At 49.8% G+C, this 19223-nt stretch overlaps 1 protein-coding gene across 1 annotated transcript in view; it reads left to right on the top strand.

The window, feature by feature from the left end:
* The first annotated feature begins 6 nt into the window (after nucleotides 1-6).
* The window catches only part of CMIP (c-Maf inducing protein), a 259420-nt gene continuing 240203 nt past the window's right edge, over nucleotides 7-19223 (top strand). The window contains exon 1 of the mRNA XM_023528591.1: nucleotides 7-326. Coding sequence (XP_023384359.1) covers nucleotides 27-326 — 300 coding nt within the window. The 5' untranslated portion in view covers nucleotides 7-26. The remainder of the gene's footprint in view (nucleotides 327-19223) is intronic.

Below are 19223 nucleotides of genomic sequence, written 5' to 3'. Positions count from 1 at the left end.
CGGCCCCCTCCCCGGCCCGGCCGGCCATGGATCTGACCAGCAGCTCGGGCGGCGGCGGCGACCCCCGGCAGATAGAGGAGACCAAGCCGCTGCTGGGGGGCGACGTGCCGGCCCCCGAGGGCACGAAGATGGGCGCCGTACCCTGCCGCCGGGCCCTTCTGCTGTGCAACGGGATGAGGTACAAACTGCTGCAGGAGGGCGACATCCAGGTCTGTGTCATTCGGCACCCGCGGACCTTTCTCAGCAAGATCCTCACCTCGAAATTCCTGAGGCGCTGGGAGCCGCACCACCTAACGCTGGCCGACAACAGCCTGGCGTCCGCCACGGTGAGTCGCTTCGCGCGGCCGCGCGCGGGCACCCCCGCGCCTCCCCTCGGGGCCCGGGGGGTGCCCCCTCCCGCCGCTGCACCTGGAGCCCGGGGCCTGCTGCGCGCTGGGGGGCTGGGTGAGGGGGGGCTGGGGGCGGGGAGAACCGGGAGTCCCCTTCCTGGCCTGGGTTCTCGGCTGGATTGTGGAATCCGAAGCTCTGCCCCTCCGGCGTTTCGGGGAGACCCTTAGAATTCTGGAGAGGATCTGGCCCACCCGGGGCTGAGCATTTGGGGACCTCTCAGGCCCAGCGCTTGGTTTTCTTACGGATGGGACCGTGGGATAGACCCGGGGCTGGATGAGGGTTTCCTTTCTGAAAGCCCTGCGGCCCATCTGGATCAGGGATGGAGGGGGAAACAGAACAAACCGGGGTGGGGAGGGGGAAGACCCAAACCAGAAAACCCAAACGACCTCAAAACCCGAAAACCCAAAGAATTTCCAGAAACCAATTTTTTTTACTCGTCTTTTATTTTCCCTGCCGAGGCTGGTAGACAAAACTGGGTGCTTCCCTTTCTGAAAAATCTCTTGCACATTAAGAGGTTGGAAGTAGAGGGGGAGGGGACAGGGGTCCTGGACGATCTCCTCCTGGGCGCGGTAGAGGGAGGTACTGGGGTGGGGGGAGGAATGTCAAGTTCTAGGGTGGAAGCTGGCCTGCGGGGGTCTTGCATTATCTGTGAAGTGTGTATAGGCGTGTGTTTTGTTGCTGGAGGTTTTATTTTGTTATTGTTTTTAAATACATGGCTGGGACTGGGTCAGCCGGGTGAGAGGGACAGGGGAAATCATTGATCTGTTTCTGAAATCAAATCTGCAAGGTGGAGAAAAACAGCTGTAGTGGGGTCTCAGGGCTGGGGTGGCAGCAGGAGCCTGAACTCAGGATGCTTTGTGTTTTGAAACAAGGACAGTTTAAAGCACCAGCTCTGCTTGGGCCTGAGCCTTGCTGAAGGGTTTCCTTCCTCTGTGGAGAGGTGACAGGTCTTCTCCAGAATGCATATTCTCCCCTGGGTCCACCGTGATCCTGTTTACAAAGCACGGTGGGTGGGAGGGCAGAATTCACTGCCTGCCCACACCTGTGCCAAGAAAACCCAGCCAGGAAACAAGGGTGTCGCTTACATGGCATGTCACAAACGTGTAGCGTGTGTAGACATTTCCCCGGCATCCATGTTCCCTTGGCAGTGTGTCACAGGCCGTGACACATGCTCCAAGGAATGGGGAGGGGGAAAAGTTAGCAGAAGAAACTGTACTCCTCGAAACAGCTTCCCCCCTTCTGAAAGCATTGAAGCACACGAGGACTTTTATTCTGAATTTTGGGTCCGACGTGCTGAGAACACCTATTTTTTTCTTTCCTGTGGGCACGTTGGTGCAATGTCTGCAAAGACTGCTTTCTCAGGAAGGATCACCGGTTGTCGTGGAGTGGCCCAGGCCCAGTTTCAGGCTCCTGCATGTTCTTAAACCCGTCCCGAGCCACAGGCCTCAGCATTTGGCTTTCCATTTGATGGAAGGAGAGCCTCAGAAAATTCGCCAGCATGCAGCCTTTCAGATTTGGAGACGAACTGGTGTCCTCAGTAGTTCCCTGCCTGGGACCGGAGCCCCTAAATCTGGCTTCAGAATTTTCCACTGGCTCAGGGGGGCTTTATTTGTTTTCTGCCACCCCTCAAAATGAAGGGGAGTTGCGGGGGGAAGAAAATGGTTGAGAGGCACAGTGATCCTCTGTGGGAAGGACAGGCTGAGCTCCTGTGCTCCCTTGGAAGAAGCCAGGAGTATGTCCTCTGCTGCTCCTGGCCACAGTCTGGGGAAAGCCAGCTTTGGAGGCTCAGGGCCCGTGACTTACCTCTGATTACTCAAGAGGCATATATGAGAGAGAGGAAAGGAGGAAAGGCTAAAGCCGGGTGCTGGTTTCTTAAGCAGCCAGAGGCCCTGGCACCACCTTCACCATCAAGGTGGGTGGCACCTTTGTAGCTTGGGCCTTTCTGGAGAGGAGCTGTGATTTTTCAGGACTAGGGACTGAGGGCTATCCATGGAACAAGGTTTGTTTCGGCAGAGCCTTGCTCTGGCGTTGGAAAATGTGGAAGGAGGAACTTTGAGCAAGTGTCCAATGAGCTGGCATAATCCTCCTTCCTCTGTTGTCACCAAGGCCCATGGGTGGTGTAGGGGGTGTCCTTAAATCTCGCCATGGTGGGCTCCAGTGGAGTGCATGGCTCTCCATGCTAGGGCTTGTGAGCGTGGAGGTGGGCTGCTGAGTTTAGGACCAGCTGGGGCGGTGGCCTCCAGGGCAGAGGTGGGATTGAGACTGCTACTTGGGACCTTGTCTCATCATGAGACACCTGGTTGGTGTCCAAGCCCTGGAAAACAAAGCAGCCCCTGAGGGGTTTCCCTGAGGCCTGGGCATTATGTAATCTGTCTGCATTTTATAGTGCAGCCCGAGCACTCTATTGAGAAATATTAGCCCAAATGAAACAAAGGTGAATTTGAGTGCAGTTCACTACAACAAAAAGCCCTGTGCAGCCCTGTGGCTTTGCAGAGTCCCCTGGCTCAGCCTTGAGCTAATAACACATCAGGTATGTTTTATATTTTATGAAATGTACATCATCTATATATTAAGTCATTTATACAGAGCAATTCAGAACCATCTGGTAATTATCTTGTTAATTGTGTGGGCTTCAGGAATAAGATTCAGAGTGATTGATCTGGATTCAAACCAATAAACAAACCAAATACACTCTTGTGCCCCAACTGTTTTCAGAGTCTGTCTACACTGATCCAATTTACTGGATTGTTGTCAGAGATAAAGACCAGGCTTCCAGAACCACAGCTGCCTCGGGGTAAGGGGTGGAAGCATATGGGGCTCCCAGGCCCACTTGGGGGCGGCTCCTGCTGGCTGCACCCCTCAGGTGGACCTCTCTTGATTCCCTGCTGGGGAGATGGGCTCAGCCTGGGGCGCCAGGGACTGGCAGCCTCGCCCCCTGAACTGGCCGTAAACTTTGCCTTCTGTGGGGTCAGGTTGGAGCTTGCCCTGTACCTGTCTCCTGGGCCAGTTACTGATTAAATCCTTGCAGAATCAACAGTGTGCCTGACGTGGCCTGTGACAGTGCCGGGCTTGATGCACTCTGTGCTTGAGACTTTGGATCCGGAAAGCTCATAAACAAAGAAGGAAACACAAAGACGATAGTGACCTGGCTGACTTGTGAGGAGAGATTGGGAAGAGAGATTGTCCTCCCCTTCCCTGGGGTACACATGACCACACCTTTCGGGGAAGGGCCTGCTTGCTCAAGCTGTGGCCTAAATGTGGTGCCTCATTCCGCTTTTGCATCCAGACTTCCCAGTCCCCTGGCCTCCTGGGCTTTCGTGGTGTCAGTCGTGATGGCAGTCAGAGCTGATGGCCAGGCATTCTGCAAAAGCAGCCTGGTCTGGTGAGACCAGAATCCATTTTGCTGTTCTCTTGTCCGGGTTGAATTTGATCACCTGCTAGACATGTTTGTCCACAGGAAGAGGGCTTTGTCTCTGTGTTTTGTTTCTTCTGTATGGAAGAAGTACAGATAAGCCGCTTACCTTTTATTTAACCCTATTTTTGTGCACACAGCATACGGCATCTCAGAATGGTGGATCTAATCCAAAATGTCTTTTACTCATTGACCAAACAGGGATCAGAGCACAGGTGACAGTAGCATTCTTTATGCCGAAGCCTTAATTCATCAGTGACTTGTTTTAAATTTTTACCACTCTGCTGCTCTGATTGAAATGTTTGTGGGCTTCTTGTCACACAGAGGGAAAGAGAAGTTACTTTAATTCTCATCGGATTTCTTTAGTCTGGTGTTTTCTTGGGGGAGAACAGCCTTCTTCTGAACATGGATTTATGCTTACTAAGCTCCTACTGGGTGTCAAGGGCTGAGTGGAGAGTTCATCCCTGTGGTGCGGTTTCCACTTGAGAATTAAAGTTTGTGTTCTCCAGAATAGTCAGAAGTCCCGAGGGAACAGTGTCTGCGTGTGTGCGCGCACGTGTATTCATGTTTTTACTTTGTCATGCACCGCTCCCTGGTGTGCCCGTCCTTCCCTCCTTTGATTTATGTGATGTTTTTCATGGAAGTTAGTAAACACAAGGAATTTTTTTCCCAGTGCCATTTATCATAAGATTTTGGGATATATCAAATTTCTTTCCAAGTAACTTGTCTGATTGGAATGGAGGAGGGGAAGGGCAGAGACAGAGAAGAGCAAAAAAAAAAAAAATCTGAATTCTCTGTAAACAGCAAATGTGGTCCGCCTTCCCCAGGCTGTGATAAATGAAGGTATTTTAAGGCGGGAGTACGTTTTGATGCTGTCATTCATTTGCCTGGTACAATCTGAGATGCCCTTTCTGGCCATGGGCAATATTGTGCCAATTCAGATAGAAGGGGTTTCACTGCTGAGCTGGTGATGGAGGCAGGCGAGGCAGATGTTTGCTGTTGGCTTTGGCTCCGTGGCCCACGGGTGGCTTCTCCACGGTGTCCGCTGACTCACCTGGCAATGAGAGAGTGAGGGCTTTTCTGGGGTGCCATGTTCAGCAAGTCTTCTGTGGGTCCTGGTGACCGAGTCACCAAAGCTGTCTTGGTGCCTCACTGCCAGCCTTGGAGCAGCAGAGTGGCATCCTTTTTGCAGGCCAGCCAGGCTTGGCTTGCGTGGATGGTATCCCCTTAGTGTTTTGTCAGAAAGAACCTTTAACATGGTCGAATTATGCCTTTGATTAAAGGTTTAACTAAGATTAAGCCTAATGGTTTATGGTGTCGTCACTGTGGGGCAGAACAAACTCCGAGTTTGCCAGCACTTGGCACTAGGTCTGGATTCTGAAGTTTTTAGGCTTTCTGGCTGTGTGACTTTTGGCATGTTGCTTTCCCTTGCTGGGCCTTGCTTTTTCTCCTGGAGGGTGGGAAAATTTTACTTCATTGACAAGGCTGCTATAAGGATTAGGGAGAATTCAGATTAGCACCTAGTAGGGCAGCCAGGACAGAGTAGGGGTGTGACTAAGGGCCAGGATTCCAATTCGTGTTTTCCTAATTGCCCTGAGAGAGCTTCATGAAATTCTGCAGGAATGGAAGGGGTTATTGCTATTTAAAAACGGGCAGTCTCCGGAGAAAAGTCTCCTGAGATGAGCAGTATGTTTGGGAAATTTAGGGGTATTTAGCAGATCTGGTATGTATGGAGGCAGTGAAATTGTTGAACAGTTTAAGAAAAATTCCTTAGAGGGCACAGTCTAGTTTCTTTAAAAGAAAGCCCACAAAACTCTTAAAAATTGAAACAGTAATGTACAAATCAAATAAGTTCAGATAGTACAGCAATGCACATTCGGAAAAATCAAGCTTCTCTTATTCCTTCTCCCTACAGCCACTAGTTTTCTTCTCAGAAGCAAGACCTGTTACCCATTCCTTGTGTATCATTGCTGATCATTCTAACATTTATACATGGTTCTGTTTCACTATTTTTCATTGGACAGTGTATTTTGGAGATCATTCTAGATCTGTGCATACATGGCTGCCTTGTTCTTTTTCACTGCTGCATAATGTTCCATCATAAAGGGGTGTTACAGTAACGTAGGTGGACCATCACCTATTGCTAGACATTTAAGTTTGTCCTAATCTTCTGTTGTTTTGAACAAAATACTTCACATTTTTATTCAGGGGAGTTGTTTCTGTTTTGATAATTTGAATGTTTTTGCTTACTTCTTTAGTCCCAGAGTGCTTTGCAAGGGCGAGCTGACCCTCCATCAGAGAGGGGAAGGACAGTGCTGTCCTGGGTCATTGCTGCCTGGAGTCATGCTTCATTTTGGCTGAATGTCGCTGGTTAGGGAGCCCCATTGGAGGGTTTGGCCATCTAACCCCACCAGGAGCTGAACACAAGTGAGCAGGGGGCTCTGACCAGTCATGCTGGCTCCTGCCCTGAGGACAAGGGTCTGTGTGACTGAGGATGGCTGTTTCCTGTTCCACCTGGGAGCATCATTTTAGTCCCCAGACTTCCTGCTTCCCCAGGATGGAAGCCAGTGGTAGAGAAAGGGAGGAAGTGAGAGTGTCTCTTCCCTGCTCCTGGCTCTGGTGACAAGGCGCCCAGTGCATTCAACAGGGCGCCACAGGAGTCTGTGCACGTTTGAAAGGAAGCTTCTCTGACAGCAGAGCTATACCAAAGGGTGATGAGGCGTGTGCATGCATGCATGTGTGCGTGCATGTGTGTGTGAGGATGGGGGAAATGTCGTGTGTACTGCAAAAAAAAGAAAGCAGACAGGTAGGTGTGGCATTTGGGGATTGGGGACATGTTGCTTTACAGTCAGGGAAGGAGGCCATATCTGGGAGGAGAGCATTCCAGGCAGAGAGGATGGCAAGTACAAAGGTCCTAAGGCTGGATCATACTTAGAAATCACCCAGTAAAGTGGCTGGCACTGAGTAAACGCTCTACAGTTGTCATTACCCTGCCTTCCAGGAGCTGTTATCATTTTTTAAAAAATATTTATGAGCACCTAGAATGTGCCAGGTGCTGGGTGTACAGGCAGCTCCCTGCCCAGTGGAGCTTCCTTTCTAGCATGTGTGTGTGTGTGTGTGTGTGTGTGTGTGTGTGTGTGCGTGTGCATGTGTGAGCTCTCTCCCCCAAAATAGTATAGGATAGTTTTGGAGACTTAAACTACAGAGCCCAGCAAAACTTTTAAAAGCCAGCTCCTTTTGTCCATATTGTGTTTCAAGGGTTGTAGGGTCTGCAACATGCTAATCATTGAATTTGCCTCGGGGGAGAGGTGAGGGGAATGTGTTGCCCAAAAACCCTTACACATGACTCAGAAGCAGGTGGGGACTCACACCCAGGAATCCTGCCTCCCAGCACCTTCCAGTGCTTTCCTTTGTTGTTGGCTTTCCTGCTTTCATGTTGCTATCAGAATGATGTGATCGAGAAAGCAATGAACAGATTAGGCCGAGTAAACTCACTTTGGAGGGAAGCAGAAGAGCTGGATTCTCTAGTCCCCCAGGTGAGGCAGGGCAGCTCATGCTTCCCTGGGGCTGGGCTGGCTCAGGTGGGGTCTTCTGGGCTGGCTAAGAAGAGGAGAAAGAATGAGCTTGTAGTAGTCCCTTGGATGTCCTGGGCCAGCCCTGATCTCTCAGAGGCCCAGCAAAGCTGCAGATGGGAGCACACAATCTGGGGAAAGCCCAGGCCTGGCCCCACTGCCTCTGGTTTTGGCTCACTGTCTAGCCCAGGTGTCTAGCCCAGGTGAATCTGATGGCTGGCACACGCTGGCATGGGGCTCTGGGGCAGTAGAGCCATCTGTGCGGACAGGGCAGGGTGAAGTCAAGGCAGGCTGACTGACGTAACAACCAAACCCCCGTACCTGCGTGGCTTCATGCAACATGGTTTACTTCTTGTTTGTGTCACAGTCCAGTCAGGGTTTCTGACCCCTTCAAGGCCTCATTGATTGGGGGATAGGGAGAAGGAGTGAGCACCAGGCGGAGCCATCTGTAGGTCTGGCAGATCCCTTGGCCACAGCCCAGTCATGTGGCTCCCCTGTGTGCAGGGAAGGCTGGGGTGGAGTGAGCTGTGTCCAGGAGAAGGGATGATGACTCCCACCCCAGGACCGCTGGGACACCACCGTGGTCTAGAGGTCTCCAAGGTACCAGCAGCAGAGCTGTTTCCTTGGAAAGAAAATTCAAATGGTCTCTTTTGGCTCCTGGGTTTGAGCTTGGTGGCAGGTCAGGAAAATTTACAGTCTTCTCTATGGTGCGGAATAAACTAGGATAAGTGAATCTATTGCAAGGAATGGAGCAGTACACTCCTGATTACAATGACATTTATCATTGACCTGCTGTGTGCCAGGCACGGTGCTCATTTGCTTTTCCATACAATCCTATGGGGTGGGTGTTGTCCCAATTTTATAGCTGCTGCACTGGAGGCTCAGACAAGGAGGACTGGGAGGAGGTAGGGTTCAGAGGCAAAGGCAGGTCTGTCCCACACTCATGTGTGTGTCTGTAGATATACGTGTAGCTGTTGGATATACATAAAATGATTTCAGCCTCTTGCACAAAAACATCTTAGTTGAGAATCAGTGGGCTTATCATAAGTTCTGTGTTTGCCAGTGTTTGGCAGACATTCCTTTGTGAATTTGTCAAATGAGTTCAGGGAGCTGGAGTTGGAAAGTGAATGCCATGTATTTGTAAAGGGTAAGCACCCAGTACTAGTGTGTGAGCTGAGTACCAGACACTGCGTATGCAAAAGGAGTTCCTCAGGTACTACGTTTGCAAAGGGGGTGCTCCCGGGTACCCTGCATTTGCAAACAGGTATTCTCAGGTACTACACTTGTAAAGTCAGACATAATCTTTGCTCCCCAAAGGCTCAGTTAAATTGGAGTACACTACAAACTAGGATATGCTGTAGAGCAAAGCACATATCCTCAGAGAGGTTTATGCCTTGTCTGCTGTTTGGAGGGAGGAAGAAATGCCGCCATGGGGGCAGGTGGTTTTAGGAAGGACTTCATAGGGGAGACACATCTGGACCAACAGAGATAGGGTTGAGACTGGCAGAGATGAGGATGGGGGCGATGGGGGGGAATGGGCAGAGGGAGCAGTGAGCAGAGAGAGGCCAGAGCAGTGGGGGCACATTCTGGGTGGTCTGTGTCATTCTCCCTGAGTGGTGGGCACCCGGGCACCATAAGAGGATATAGGAGGTAAAGATGGAGGCAAGATCGCTTCTCAGAGTGGGGTTGCTGGTGGGGTTGAGGTTAGTGCCATATTCAGCAGGGCACTTTCCAGCTGACTGGGCCCTGATCACTATGCAGAGAGATGAGGGACTGGCTGCCAGCGGGGTCCCGGGATGCCCCTGAATGGAAACTTCGCCAGTGCAGGGATCTGAGTCACCAGGGCCAGGCCTTAGTCACAGTAGTGACCATTGCAGCCTCCATTCATGAGTATTCCTTTTACCAGGAGCAGTGGTAGGCCGTCATATTGGTGATTCCTACAGCAACCCACTGAGATGCTGTTACTCTCTCCATTTTATAGGTGGGACACTGAGGAAAGGATGAATGAACTAATGAGGCTGCTGCAGGTGTGTAGTTAGGGGGTCCCGCCTGTTGAAAGGGGAGGGGGAAGAGCCAAGTTCAGACTCCATCTGCCACTTCCTTGTAACCCTGCACATCTCTGGTCCGTTGCGGCCGGGCATGTTACATCATTACCTTCTCAAGGGTTGCTGAGGCCAAAGGTGAGAGTACGGGCAGCAGACTTACGCATTGTCCTGCACACGGTGCACAGCCAACCTCAGGGCGGACGCAGGCCCGAGGGTTCCTGGTGCACTGCTGTGCCTGTGAGGCTGCTGGGCCCAGCTGGCCAGCCTGGAGCTCCCGATGGGCTTCCACCAGGAGGCCTCTGATACTCTCCAAATCCCAGACCCGAAACCTCTGCCATGAGCTTTGGCTCACAGGGCTCCCTTTCTGGAACCTTTCTTGTTGGAGGCCTGGTTGGAAAGACGAGTTGGCTCTTGAGAAGGTGGCACCATCGGGCCGAGGCCCAAGGCAGGAGTGGCACTCTACCTTGTGTCTGCAGTAGAGTCCCAGGTGGGCAGCTGTGGGGTGGTGGGGCAGGGCTGCCCCATTGGAAAGGGGAACAATGACTTGTGACATCCTTCCGTTGCTCTGGTTAACTTGTGCTTCATGACCCTATGACTGAGCCTTGCTTTGGGGCTGGGTAAATAAAAGAGCTCGAACCATCCCAGCAGTCCAGTGGCTGCCAGGCTTGGGGGTCTAAGCAGCATCAGCCGTGGCATCAGATAGGTCAGGATGGAGTCGGGATGACTACAGGGTAATAGTGGTAGTTTCCTTCAGCCATGCCAAGTCCCCTGGGCATATTTGTGCATTAATCCTCACACTTGAGGCTCCAGCTTACAGGTGGGGAAACAGAGGCCCTAAGAGCTTCAGGTCATACCAGTGGTTTCCAACCTTTTTGACACCAGAGACCGGTGCTCCTATTAGAATCTATTGCCTGACCATCCAAGGCGGAGCTGAGGTGGTGATGCTAGCGCTGGGGAGCGGCTGCAAATACAGACGAAGCTTTACTCACTTACCTCCTGCTGTGCAGCCTGGTTCCTAACAGGTCACAGACCAGTACTGTGTTACACAGCTGGAACCCAGACCTGGCTCCAGAGCCCAAGGCCTTCTCCACAATGCTGTGATGCCTCCTTGTTGGGGTTTGAGCACAGGAGCCCAGGCAGCAAGAACTGATCACCAGCAAGGCAGTGATAATACCTAACACTTGCACAGCGCTACTGTTTACTGAGCCCTTCATGTAGATGAGCTCATTGCATCCTCATGATGCCCTGTGAGATGTTGCTTTCATTGTTCCATTCTACAGATGAACAAACTGAGGCCCAGAGAGACACGGTCAACACTTACCCAGCTGGTAATGGTGGAGCTGGGATTTGAACCCAGGTTGTCTGGCTCTAGAGTATAACTACGTGTGGCCTGTGAGTGGGACTGGAGAGCAGAAGGTCAGAAAGGCCCAAGGTGGCCAGGGTAGCTCCATGCTGAGAGGAGGGCCTTGTGGATGGGGGAGGATATGGACAGAGCAGAGCACTTTATCCTGAGGGTTTGTCCATTCCCCTGCAGATCGTCTTAAAAGAGCCAGAGTAGAGGTTTGCTCCTCACCTGCCATTCATTGATCTTAGGGTAGTGAACTTGGCCTCTTGGAACCTCAGTTTCCTTACCTGAGGTGGCTCGTCCTGAGGAGCCGCCTGTTATAGCCAGCTGTGATGACTTGACTATGGTGAGCATGAAGTCCAGAGTCCACTGTGGTGTGTGCACCCTGCCCTGCCTGCCGTCTGGCTTGGCCCGCCCCCGCCCCGCCCCCAATACCTGGAGCTTTGGCACAGCACCTCTTACCCTCTGCCTTAGTGATGGTCACTGGCCCCTGGAGCCTTCCCTGACCCCCAGCTGGAGTGAGGGCTCACTCCCTGCAGAGTGTCACTTCCCCAGCTGGGTGGCAGTTGTGTTTTCTACTAGCTCTTTACCTCCGCTTTTACAAATTGAAACCAAAATAATCACACAGGGATGATGATGACCTTAGAAAAGCAAGGAGGAAAAAATTTTCCCATAATCCCATCACCCAGAAATCCCCCACGTAAACATTTTGGAGTATAGCCATCTGTGCTTTTTTCTCGGACATATACATATGACATACATGGGATCATTTGCACAGTGAGTAGAGACTAGGTCTTATTCATAAATGCTAATCCATTTTCATGTATTATCTCAAAACCTTTCTACTTTGGCCATGTTGATATTGGGGCCTAGATTATCCTTTGTGGGGGGCCATCCTGGGCATTACAGGATGTTGAGCAGCATCCTTAGCCTCTGCCCACTAGTTGTACATATGCTGCTCTCCTCAGTTGTACCAGCCAAAAATGCCTGCAGACATTGCCATGTCCCCTGGGGGCAACGTTGTCAGTGTAGAAACCCTGGGGTAACTCATTTAACATCTCACACACCGTTAGAGGTTCCATTGGACCGAGTGGCCCTGCCTGCCTGCTGGCTAGCCTGTGGCAGAGCTGGAGCTTGCGCTCCTGCCCTGCCATGCCATCACCTGGCACAGAGGCGGTCACCAGGAACTACGCGGAGCTGTAGGATCCCTTATCCCTGTGTCTGGCATGGCATGGGGCCCAGAGACAGCAGGGCCCCTGGAAGGAAATACCGCTGGCCAGGGCATTAACAAGTTCCCCACACCTTTGATCCCTCTGATTGCCCCCCTGCTGTCCTGGCCTTCCCCTGATGACTCAGGACTTCAGTGATCTGGATTGTTGAAAGGGGAATTACATCATGCCAATAAAAAAAAGAAAGAGAAAAACTAGCATTAGAAAGTTTTGGTGGGAGGAAAATGACTTTGAAACCTGCTTCTTTCATCCTGTGTGAATTAAAGCAGTGTTTTGGGGAGAGAGTAATGAAGAGGAGAGGGAGTAGGTTGGGTGGGCGACCTGGCTACTTGACTCTTCTAAAAAGGCTTTCATCTGTTTGACTCAAGCCCTAGCCAAGGCCACTCATTGGGCCCTTCTGTTTTGGGAGCTAGCTGAACACCACCACCAGAAAAGACAAAAAGGAAACTTCTAGTGTATGTGCAGGTCCCGCCAGCAGGTGCAGTGAAGGGGCAAGGGTCTTAGGCCAGAGAGTTTTACAAAGAGTAGAGGTCTGGGGGCTCTTCTAATGAATACCGTGGTGGTCAGCAGGCCTCCCTCTGAGCCTGGAGAGTCAAACCCCCACCCGCCCTGGCTGGATGTTTCTGTGTAGCTCACACCCTGCTCAGCATTCACCGCAGCCTTGCTTGAAGTCTGCAAATTGGGGAGCAGCAAACACCCTGTCCCCGCTTTCAGACCTGAGATGGAAGTAGAGGCACTCAAGACCCTTCTTTCCAGGTCAGTCCTTCCTTAGCAGGGATGCTCATCATCAACGAAGTGGTCAAGAGTGCTGGCCACCATGTTTAGATTCCGACACTTCGTATTAGGCCAGGTGGCCAGTGGTGTGATCCAGCTGTTTCCCCTTCTGCAAGCTGGGATAATGGTAGCCACCTCCCAAGGTTGTCCAAATAGAGGAGATAAGACGTGGAAAGTGCTTAGTAGAGTGCCAGGCATAGGATCAGTGCTCAATAAATGCCCACTCTGTCATCACCACCAGCTTTACCATGGCTCCTGCCCGCCTACATTCCTGTTTCTTGCTTGCACAACTGTGAACTTCTTGAAGGCAGGGTCCTTTTCATCCAGGTATACCTGATGTCGGAACAGTACTTTGGCTCAATACAGTCTGCCCTCCATATCCGTGGGTTCCTCATCTGTGGATTCAACCAGTCGTGGATTGTGGATTGAAAATATTTGGGGGGTGGGGAGAGTTATAGTGTTGCTGATGTGTATTGTAGTTAGGCCTACTGTGGTTGCAATGGTTGGATCTATACTGGCCATGTATGTACAGACTTTTTTTTCTTGTTATTATTCTTTAAATGATATAGTATAATAACTGTCTACATAGCATTTACATTGTATTAGGTATTCTAGGTAATCTAGAATGATTTAACGTATACAGGAGGATGTGTGTAGCTTATATGCAAATATGCCATTTTATATAAGGGACTTCAGCATCCAAGGATTTTGATATCTTCAGGGTCCGGGAACCAATCCCCCACGGTCACTGAGGGACAACTGAATAATTGCTTATATGGGGCATCTCGAGACCCCATGCATCACAGTCTGTGAAGGGACAGAAAAGTGTCTCAGATTTTCTTGGAAACCCTGATTCTGTCTGGTGACCTCAGAGCTTCCTGTCAGAGAGAACCTCTAGGCCGTGACCTGAGGCACCTTGGACACCCGGGCCTGGAATGGACCCTCAGCCCTGGCCCCAACCCCAGGCACCATGTCCCTGACTCGAGGAAGGTAGGAATCCGCAGTTGAGAGGGTTAAGATATTACTGGTGGTTTTCACCTCAGCTTTCAGCAGCAGTGCTTGGGAAATAAGATTTTGATCTTGGAAAATATAATTTAAAAACAGAATTGAAAGTTGCTGTTATTTTCTCAACGATATTGCCCCCGACACATGCACAGGGCCTGAGTAGTGGCATCTGGTCTGAGCATGCCAGTGGGGACACTACTCACAGCTCTTCCACAAGGCACACCTGTGTATATTTCATAGTAGTTCCCCTCCCCCCCCCCCCCCCGCCTCCACTCCTGAGAGGGTTCTGTGTCTTTGATCCCCCACTCAGGTCAGTGATGACAGAGCCCAGAAAGCCCTTCTTCTTTTGGGGTTGCTCACTGCGTTGCCTTGGCCTCACTCACACTGTTGGCAGTGACACTGTTACTAGGGCTTCCTCATCAGAGCCCTGAATATCAAGAACTAAACTCATTGACAGGTGGCTTCATGGAGCTTGAGTCTGGTTGTTCCATCTTGATGTTCCCATCCCAAAGCGGGAGGAGGTCCCTCTCCTTCCTGTTGGATGAGGACGAGGAGCTCTGAGTCCCCACCAGGCCCTCATGGAGCCTTCTAAGAGGTGAGCTCTGGCCCCCTAGCCATCCCAGGGTGGATTAACACTCCATTCTTGTCTGTGTTTCTTTGCGCCCATGACCTGGCTGTGTGGCCTTCATTAGCAGGCTTCTGTGCTCTGGAAGCTTCTGGGACCCTGGAGGGAGATGGAAGCCCTGGGCTCCTTCATTCAGGGTTGCCATGGGTGGGCAGCATCTCTCGGCCACAGCTCCTGCCCCATCACCCCCAACCAGGCTTCTATAACTGCTCCTTCCTCTTGTCCCTTCAGGTCTAGGGGTAGGAACACTTGAGGCAGAAATGGATGACCAACCATCCTGGCTTGTCCGGGACTGTCCTAGGTATTTGCATTCAAGTCCAGCAAACCCCTCAGCCTCAGGCAAACTGGGACAGTTCATCACCGTAGGTAGAAACACCATCTCTTGTGCTTTCACCGTGTTCTGCCCACACCTTGTTTGTTGTCCTTTTGTTACAATTTCTTCAGATGGCACCATTTTGTGTCTGCCATCTGTTTCTTCCCAGGGCCCCGGCTGATACATCAGGAGTTTCAGGAGGATGGGATTGTTTTCAGAGCCTCTTCCCCATTAGAGTTTATAGTAACCAAATGGGCCGTAATGCTGACCATGGGAAAAAGAAATTAATCTCTTGCACTTGAACGCTTTTCTGAAAATATGCCCCCTTCAAAGACAAATGTGATGATGACAATGACCACGATGATGATGATGGCAGCGGTGCTTCATTTTCCCACTTACTATGGGCTTGTTGTTGTTTGATACACCATTGTGTTTAATTATTTTGACAATTCTATGAGGATTTTCCAGGATGAGGAACCTGAGGCTTACCTAGGAGTAATTTGCCCAAGACTTAGGGTGGGCAAGAGGTTGGGCCAGGGTATGAACCCTGATGGAGTTCCTTGTGAGCTTACTATGCTCATTGATGAAGTGTTTTACAACCTAAGCCTAGCCAGACAAAACTCACACTTTTGCTGCTTATGGCTTGAATGGGGTGTCTTACTGGGTGTGCAGGCTGCAGATACGTTGTTTTTCACTTCCTCCCATGTGGCAGGGCTGTATGCATGGAGCATGTAGGACTGGCTGGGTGGCCAGTTTTGGCTTTGCTGAATTCAGATATGACTGATATTGGAAAATGTTAGTCTTTTTAATCTCTCTCCCTTTAAAAATTTTATAATTAGAATTAGAGGTGGCTAGAGTTGGAAGAGAACCTGCAGGTCATCTAGTTATGGGATGGCAAATAAATGACACACATGCTGCAACTTCTTATTGCCTCTCCCCTGATAGACATTGCTAATCAATCCTGGCGTAATCAGTCCTTCCTAGTGAGCCTGGAGACAGCCATTACTAATTGATTGTTGCAACGTGTCTCCCACTGTATAGAGTAGGAAGAACCCAAGACCTGGAGAAGTTGAATGGGCTTCAAGGGAGCCACTGGAGTTGCAGAACCCGCTCCACACCAGGAGTTCTCTGTTGAGAGGTGACTGGGTTAAAAGTCTGACGTTTAAAATAAAGTGTGGTATAGGGAGAAGGACCTGGGTTTTGCATAGTGGTGCATGGATCTGGGTTTAAATCCCAGTTCTGCCTCTTACTGGTTGTAACTTCCGTCAAGTCACATGACTTCTTGGAGCCTGGCCTGCGAAACTGAAAATTATAATCAGTGCATCCTAGGTTGTGAGGAATAAATGACATGGAATGTTTATTCAACATCTGGCAAGTATTGATCCAGGCCTTTGTGTGTGGGGCACTGCTCTAGGCCTGGCATGTGGTGGTGAGGCTGTGTAGACGAGGCCTCACCTTCAAGGAGCCCTCATGAACATTAGGCCTGATTCAAGTAATGCTGGCTTTCTTCCTCTTTCCTTCTCAGAGGCCTGTGAAATTGTATTATTATTATTTTTTGGAGGTCTTTGAATTTGTGTTATTTTTTTCAACTCTTCTGTCACATCCACTTAAATTTTGTCCTGTTTATGCTTTACACGACTCGCTTTGGGAAATGATTTATTTTTTCTTTCATTCCTGGTCTTGTGTCTAGCCTTATATTGTGTGGCAGGTGGTCAGTGAGTCTGTTGGTCATAAACAACCAGAATTCTCGTTACAGAATGGGTGTGCCAGGACACTGGGTCTTAGACTTTTTTGGAGTGATACATTCCTTTTGAAAATTGGATGAAAGCTGTGGGCCCGTCTGCTGGCAAAATGGTAGGATGGCAGGTTCATAAAGTGTTGCACTGTAATATAGGCATCGTTAAGGACTGATTCATGGACACCCCCCTCAGGTAATAAACCAGTCTGGGGGCCCTGTGACACTTCACTGGCAAGAAATGGAACTTGCATGGGAAAAAAAATGTAAATGATTAAAAATGTTTCATTAAGTATGAAAGATTAAGGTTTTTATTCAGAGTTCTGCTCCTCTGGTTGGGCATGTGAGGCTGTCCGTGTAGCCTCTTCTAATGCATGTTGAGCTGTGTTTAGTCTTCTTGGTTATGGTGAAATATTTTTTCTTTTATCCTAAGTCTGGAGTTTCAAGGTTGGCATTTCTTGCCCCTAAAATGTTTATTTTAAGATTTGGAACACTTCTTCACTTTTCGATAAGACAGAGTGCATCATTGCAGAACCACTGTGGTTGAGCACAGGGCAGTTCCACTGACGTCGCAGACAGGTGGCTCAGTGCTCAGCCCCGCTGAGCACACAGAGCGACCTTGGACCACCTCACCTCTCTGACCTGTAAAGCTGGGAGGCAGAAGGACCACAAACGCCTGGTGGTCAAGGATTAAAAAATATCCCATGAAAAAAAAAATAAGCCCAGAGAATGCCCAAATAGGCTGTGGTGGATTTTTTATTTGATCACGTGGAATCTGACTCAGAAGTATGGATCCTTTGCACTGTGAGAACTTGGTGTTTTTATTGAGTCTATATTATGGAGACTGCCTGTCATATTCAGCTAAAGTGAGCCGAGGTCCTCTGTGAGGTGCAGGACACATATAATTCTAATGTGCTTTTTCCTCCAGGATACAGAAGGCTCTAAGGAGCCTGACCAGCATAGTAAAAAGAAACGAAGGGTCTTCCTTGGTGGGTAGCATGTAAAAAGACTCCAATAAATGAGTTCCCTCCTTGTTTTTGACTCTTCCGACGTTAGCCACATGCTAGAATGACTAGAGAGAGGGTTCCATGGGACTATTTCAAATTTAGACATGGAATTTTGCTGAAATGATTTCTTTGCCACTGAATTTTGCATTTGCGTATTTTTAAGCCAAAAAAAGGAGTTGAACTTGCCCTTTTGTTTGCTTCATTACTCCCACCACTTTTAGCAGTTTAGTGGGTTGCGGGTGTATGTGTGTGTGTTTTTATGATTCTCAAATTCGTTTTTAAAAGTGTGCTGTGTGCATGGAGGCCACTCCCCTCCCTGAAGGTTTTGTAGGGAGGTCTGAGCCAGCTGTCTGTCTAGCTGGGTACCAGTTGTCAAGGGGCTGGGCGAAATAATGGAATCTCCATATCTTGAGTACCTACTACATGCCAGGTGCTCATGTATCTCATCTCATCCTTGCAGCGATCCCCTGAGGTGGTAGTGTCCCTGTGTTAAAAGATTGGGGACAGCCTTTTGCCTCCAGGGTCACACAGCTGCAGGTTATAGAGCTGTGACTCACATCCAGGTCAGGCTGACGTGAGTGCATGTGCTTTATCCTAAGCCCCATGCTTCTTCCATGACCTCAAAGGACTTCCTAGGTGTTCTTTGTGTCTCCACCCTTGTAAGATTCCACTTAAGGAAAAACAGGTAGGCGTTGGTCTGACAACAAGGCCTGGAGTGTTCTGTTTCTCCTGGTCGGCAGCTCCCCTGCTTAGCTCAGGTGGAGCCGGGATTGTCCCAGCCCTCCTGGTCACTGGCTAGGGTGGTCTCCTCCAGGCCGCAGCTCTGGAACAAAGTTAGGGCTCAGCCTGCCTCACCTGTGTGACCTTCCAGGGCAATCCTGGCCAGTATGTAAAGGAAGGGGAGGACAGAGAAGGTAGGGGAGGGCGGCTGGGCATGACCACTCAGATAATGAGTGAAGTGGCCAGGCTGAGCCTGAGCTGTTCCTAGTAGATGTTTACAGCCTGTTTACCTGGAAGAAGTGCATCTCAGGGGTTGGCATCATGAGCAGGAGGCATACATCTGCCAGCATCTTCCTAGAATCAGCTATGTGTCAGGAGACTGAAGAACAGACCCGGCCACTGAATCCACACCTGGTCTGGTGGCACCTTTTGAGGTCATCGAGGCTGATGCTTTCTTTTGTTTTACAGCTGGTCAAACAGAGGCTCAGGAGGAGAAACTGCTGGTCACCAGCCCTCCCTCAATATACCTTCTGGTTTTCTCACTTTATCTACTACGTGGTTCCGCAGTCTTATTTATTTGTTTAGGCAGTTAAGATTCTGAGTGTTTTTATTGTAAAATATACATAACATTTATCATTTTAAGCAGATGTAGGTGGTACAGTTCACTGTGTTGATTATATATTCACAGTGCTGTGTTACTGTCACCACTGCCTATAACCAGAATTTGTTATCATCCCCAACATAAACTCTACCTGTTAAACACTAGCTTCCCCTCCCCCAGCCCCTGGCAACCTCTATTCTACTTTCTGTCTCTATGAATTTGCCTATTCTAGGTATGTCTTTTAAGTGGAATCATACAATACTGCCCTTCTATGTCTGGCTTATGTCACTTAGCATAGTGTTTTCAAGGTCTACCCATGTTGTGGCATATATCCCAATTTCATTCCTTTTTTAGCTGAATAGTATTTCATTGTTTGGCTAGACCACATTTTGTTTATCCATTCATCCGGTCATGGACTCTTGGGTTGTTTCCATGAAACTTTTGGTTCTA

The sequence above is a fragment of the Pteropus vampyrus genome, unplaced genomic scaffold, assembly GCF_000151845.1.
Source record: "Pteropus vampyrus isolate Shadow unplaced genomic scaffold, Pvam_2.0 Scaffold29, whole genome shotgun sequence".
In the NCBI taxonomy this organism is placed as follows: Eukaryota; Metazoa; Chordata; class Mammalia; order Chiroptera; family Pteropodidae; genus Pteropus; species Pteropus vampyrus.
This window is presented reverse-complemented; position numbering and strand designations above follow the sequence as displayed.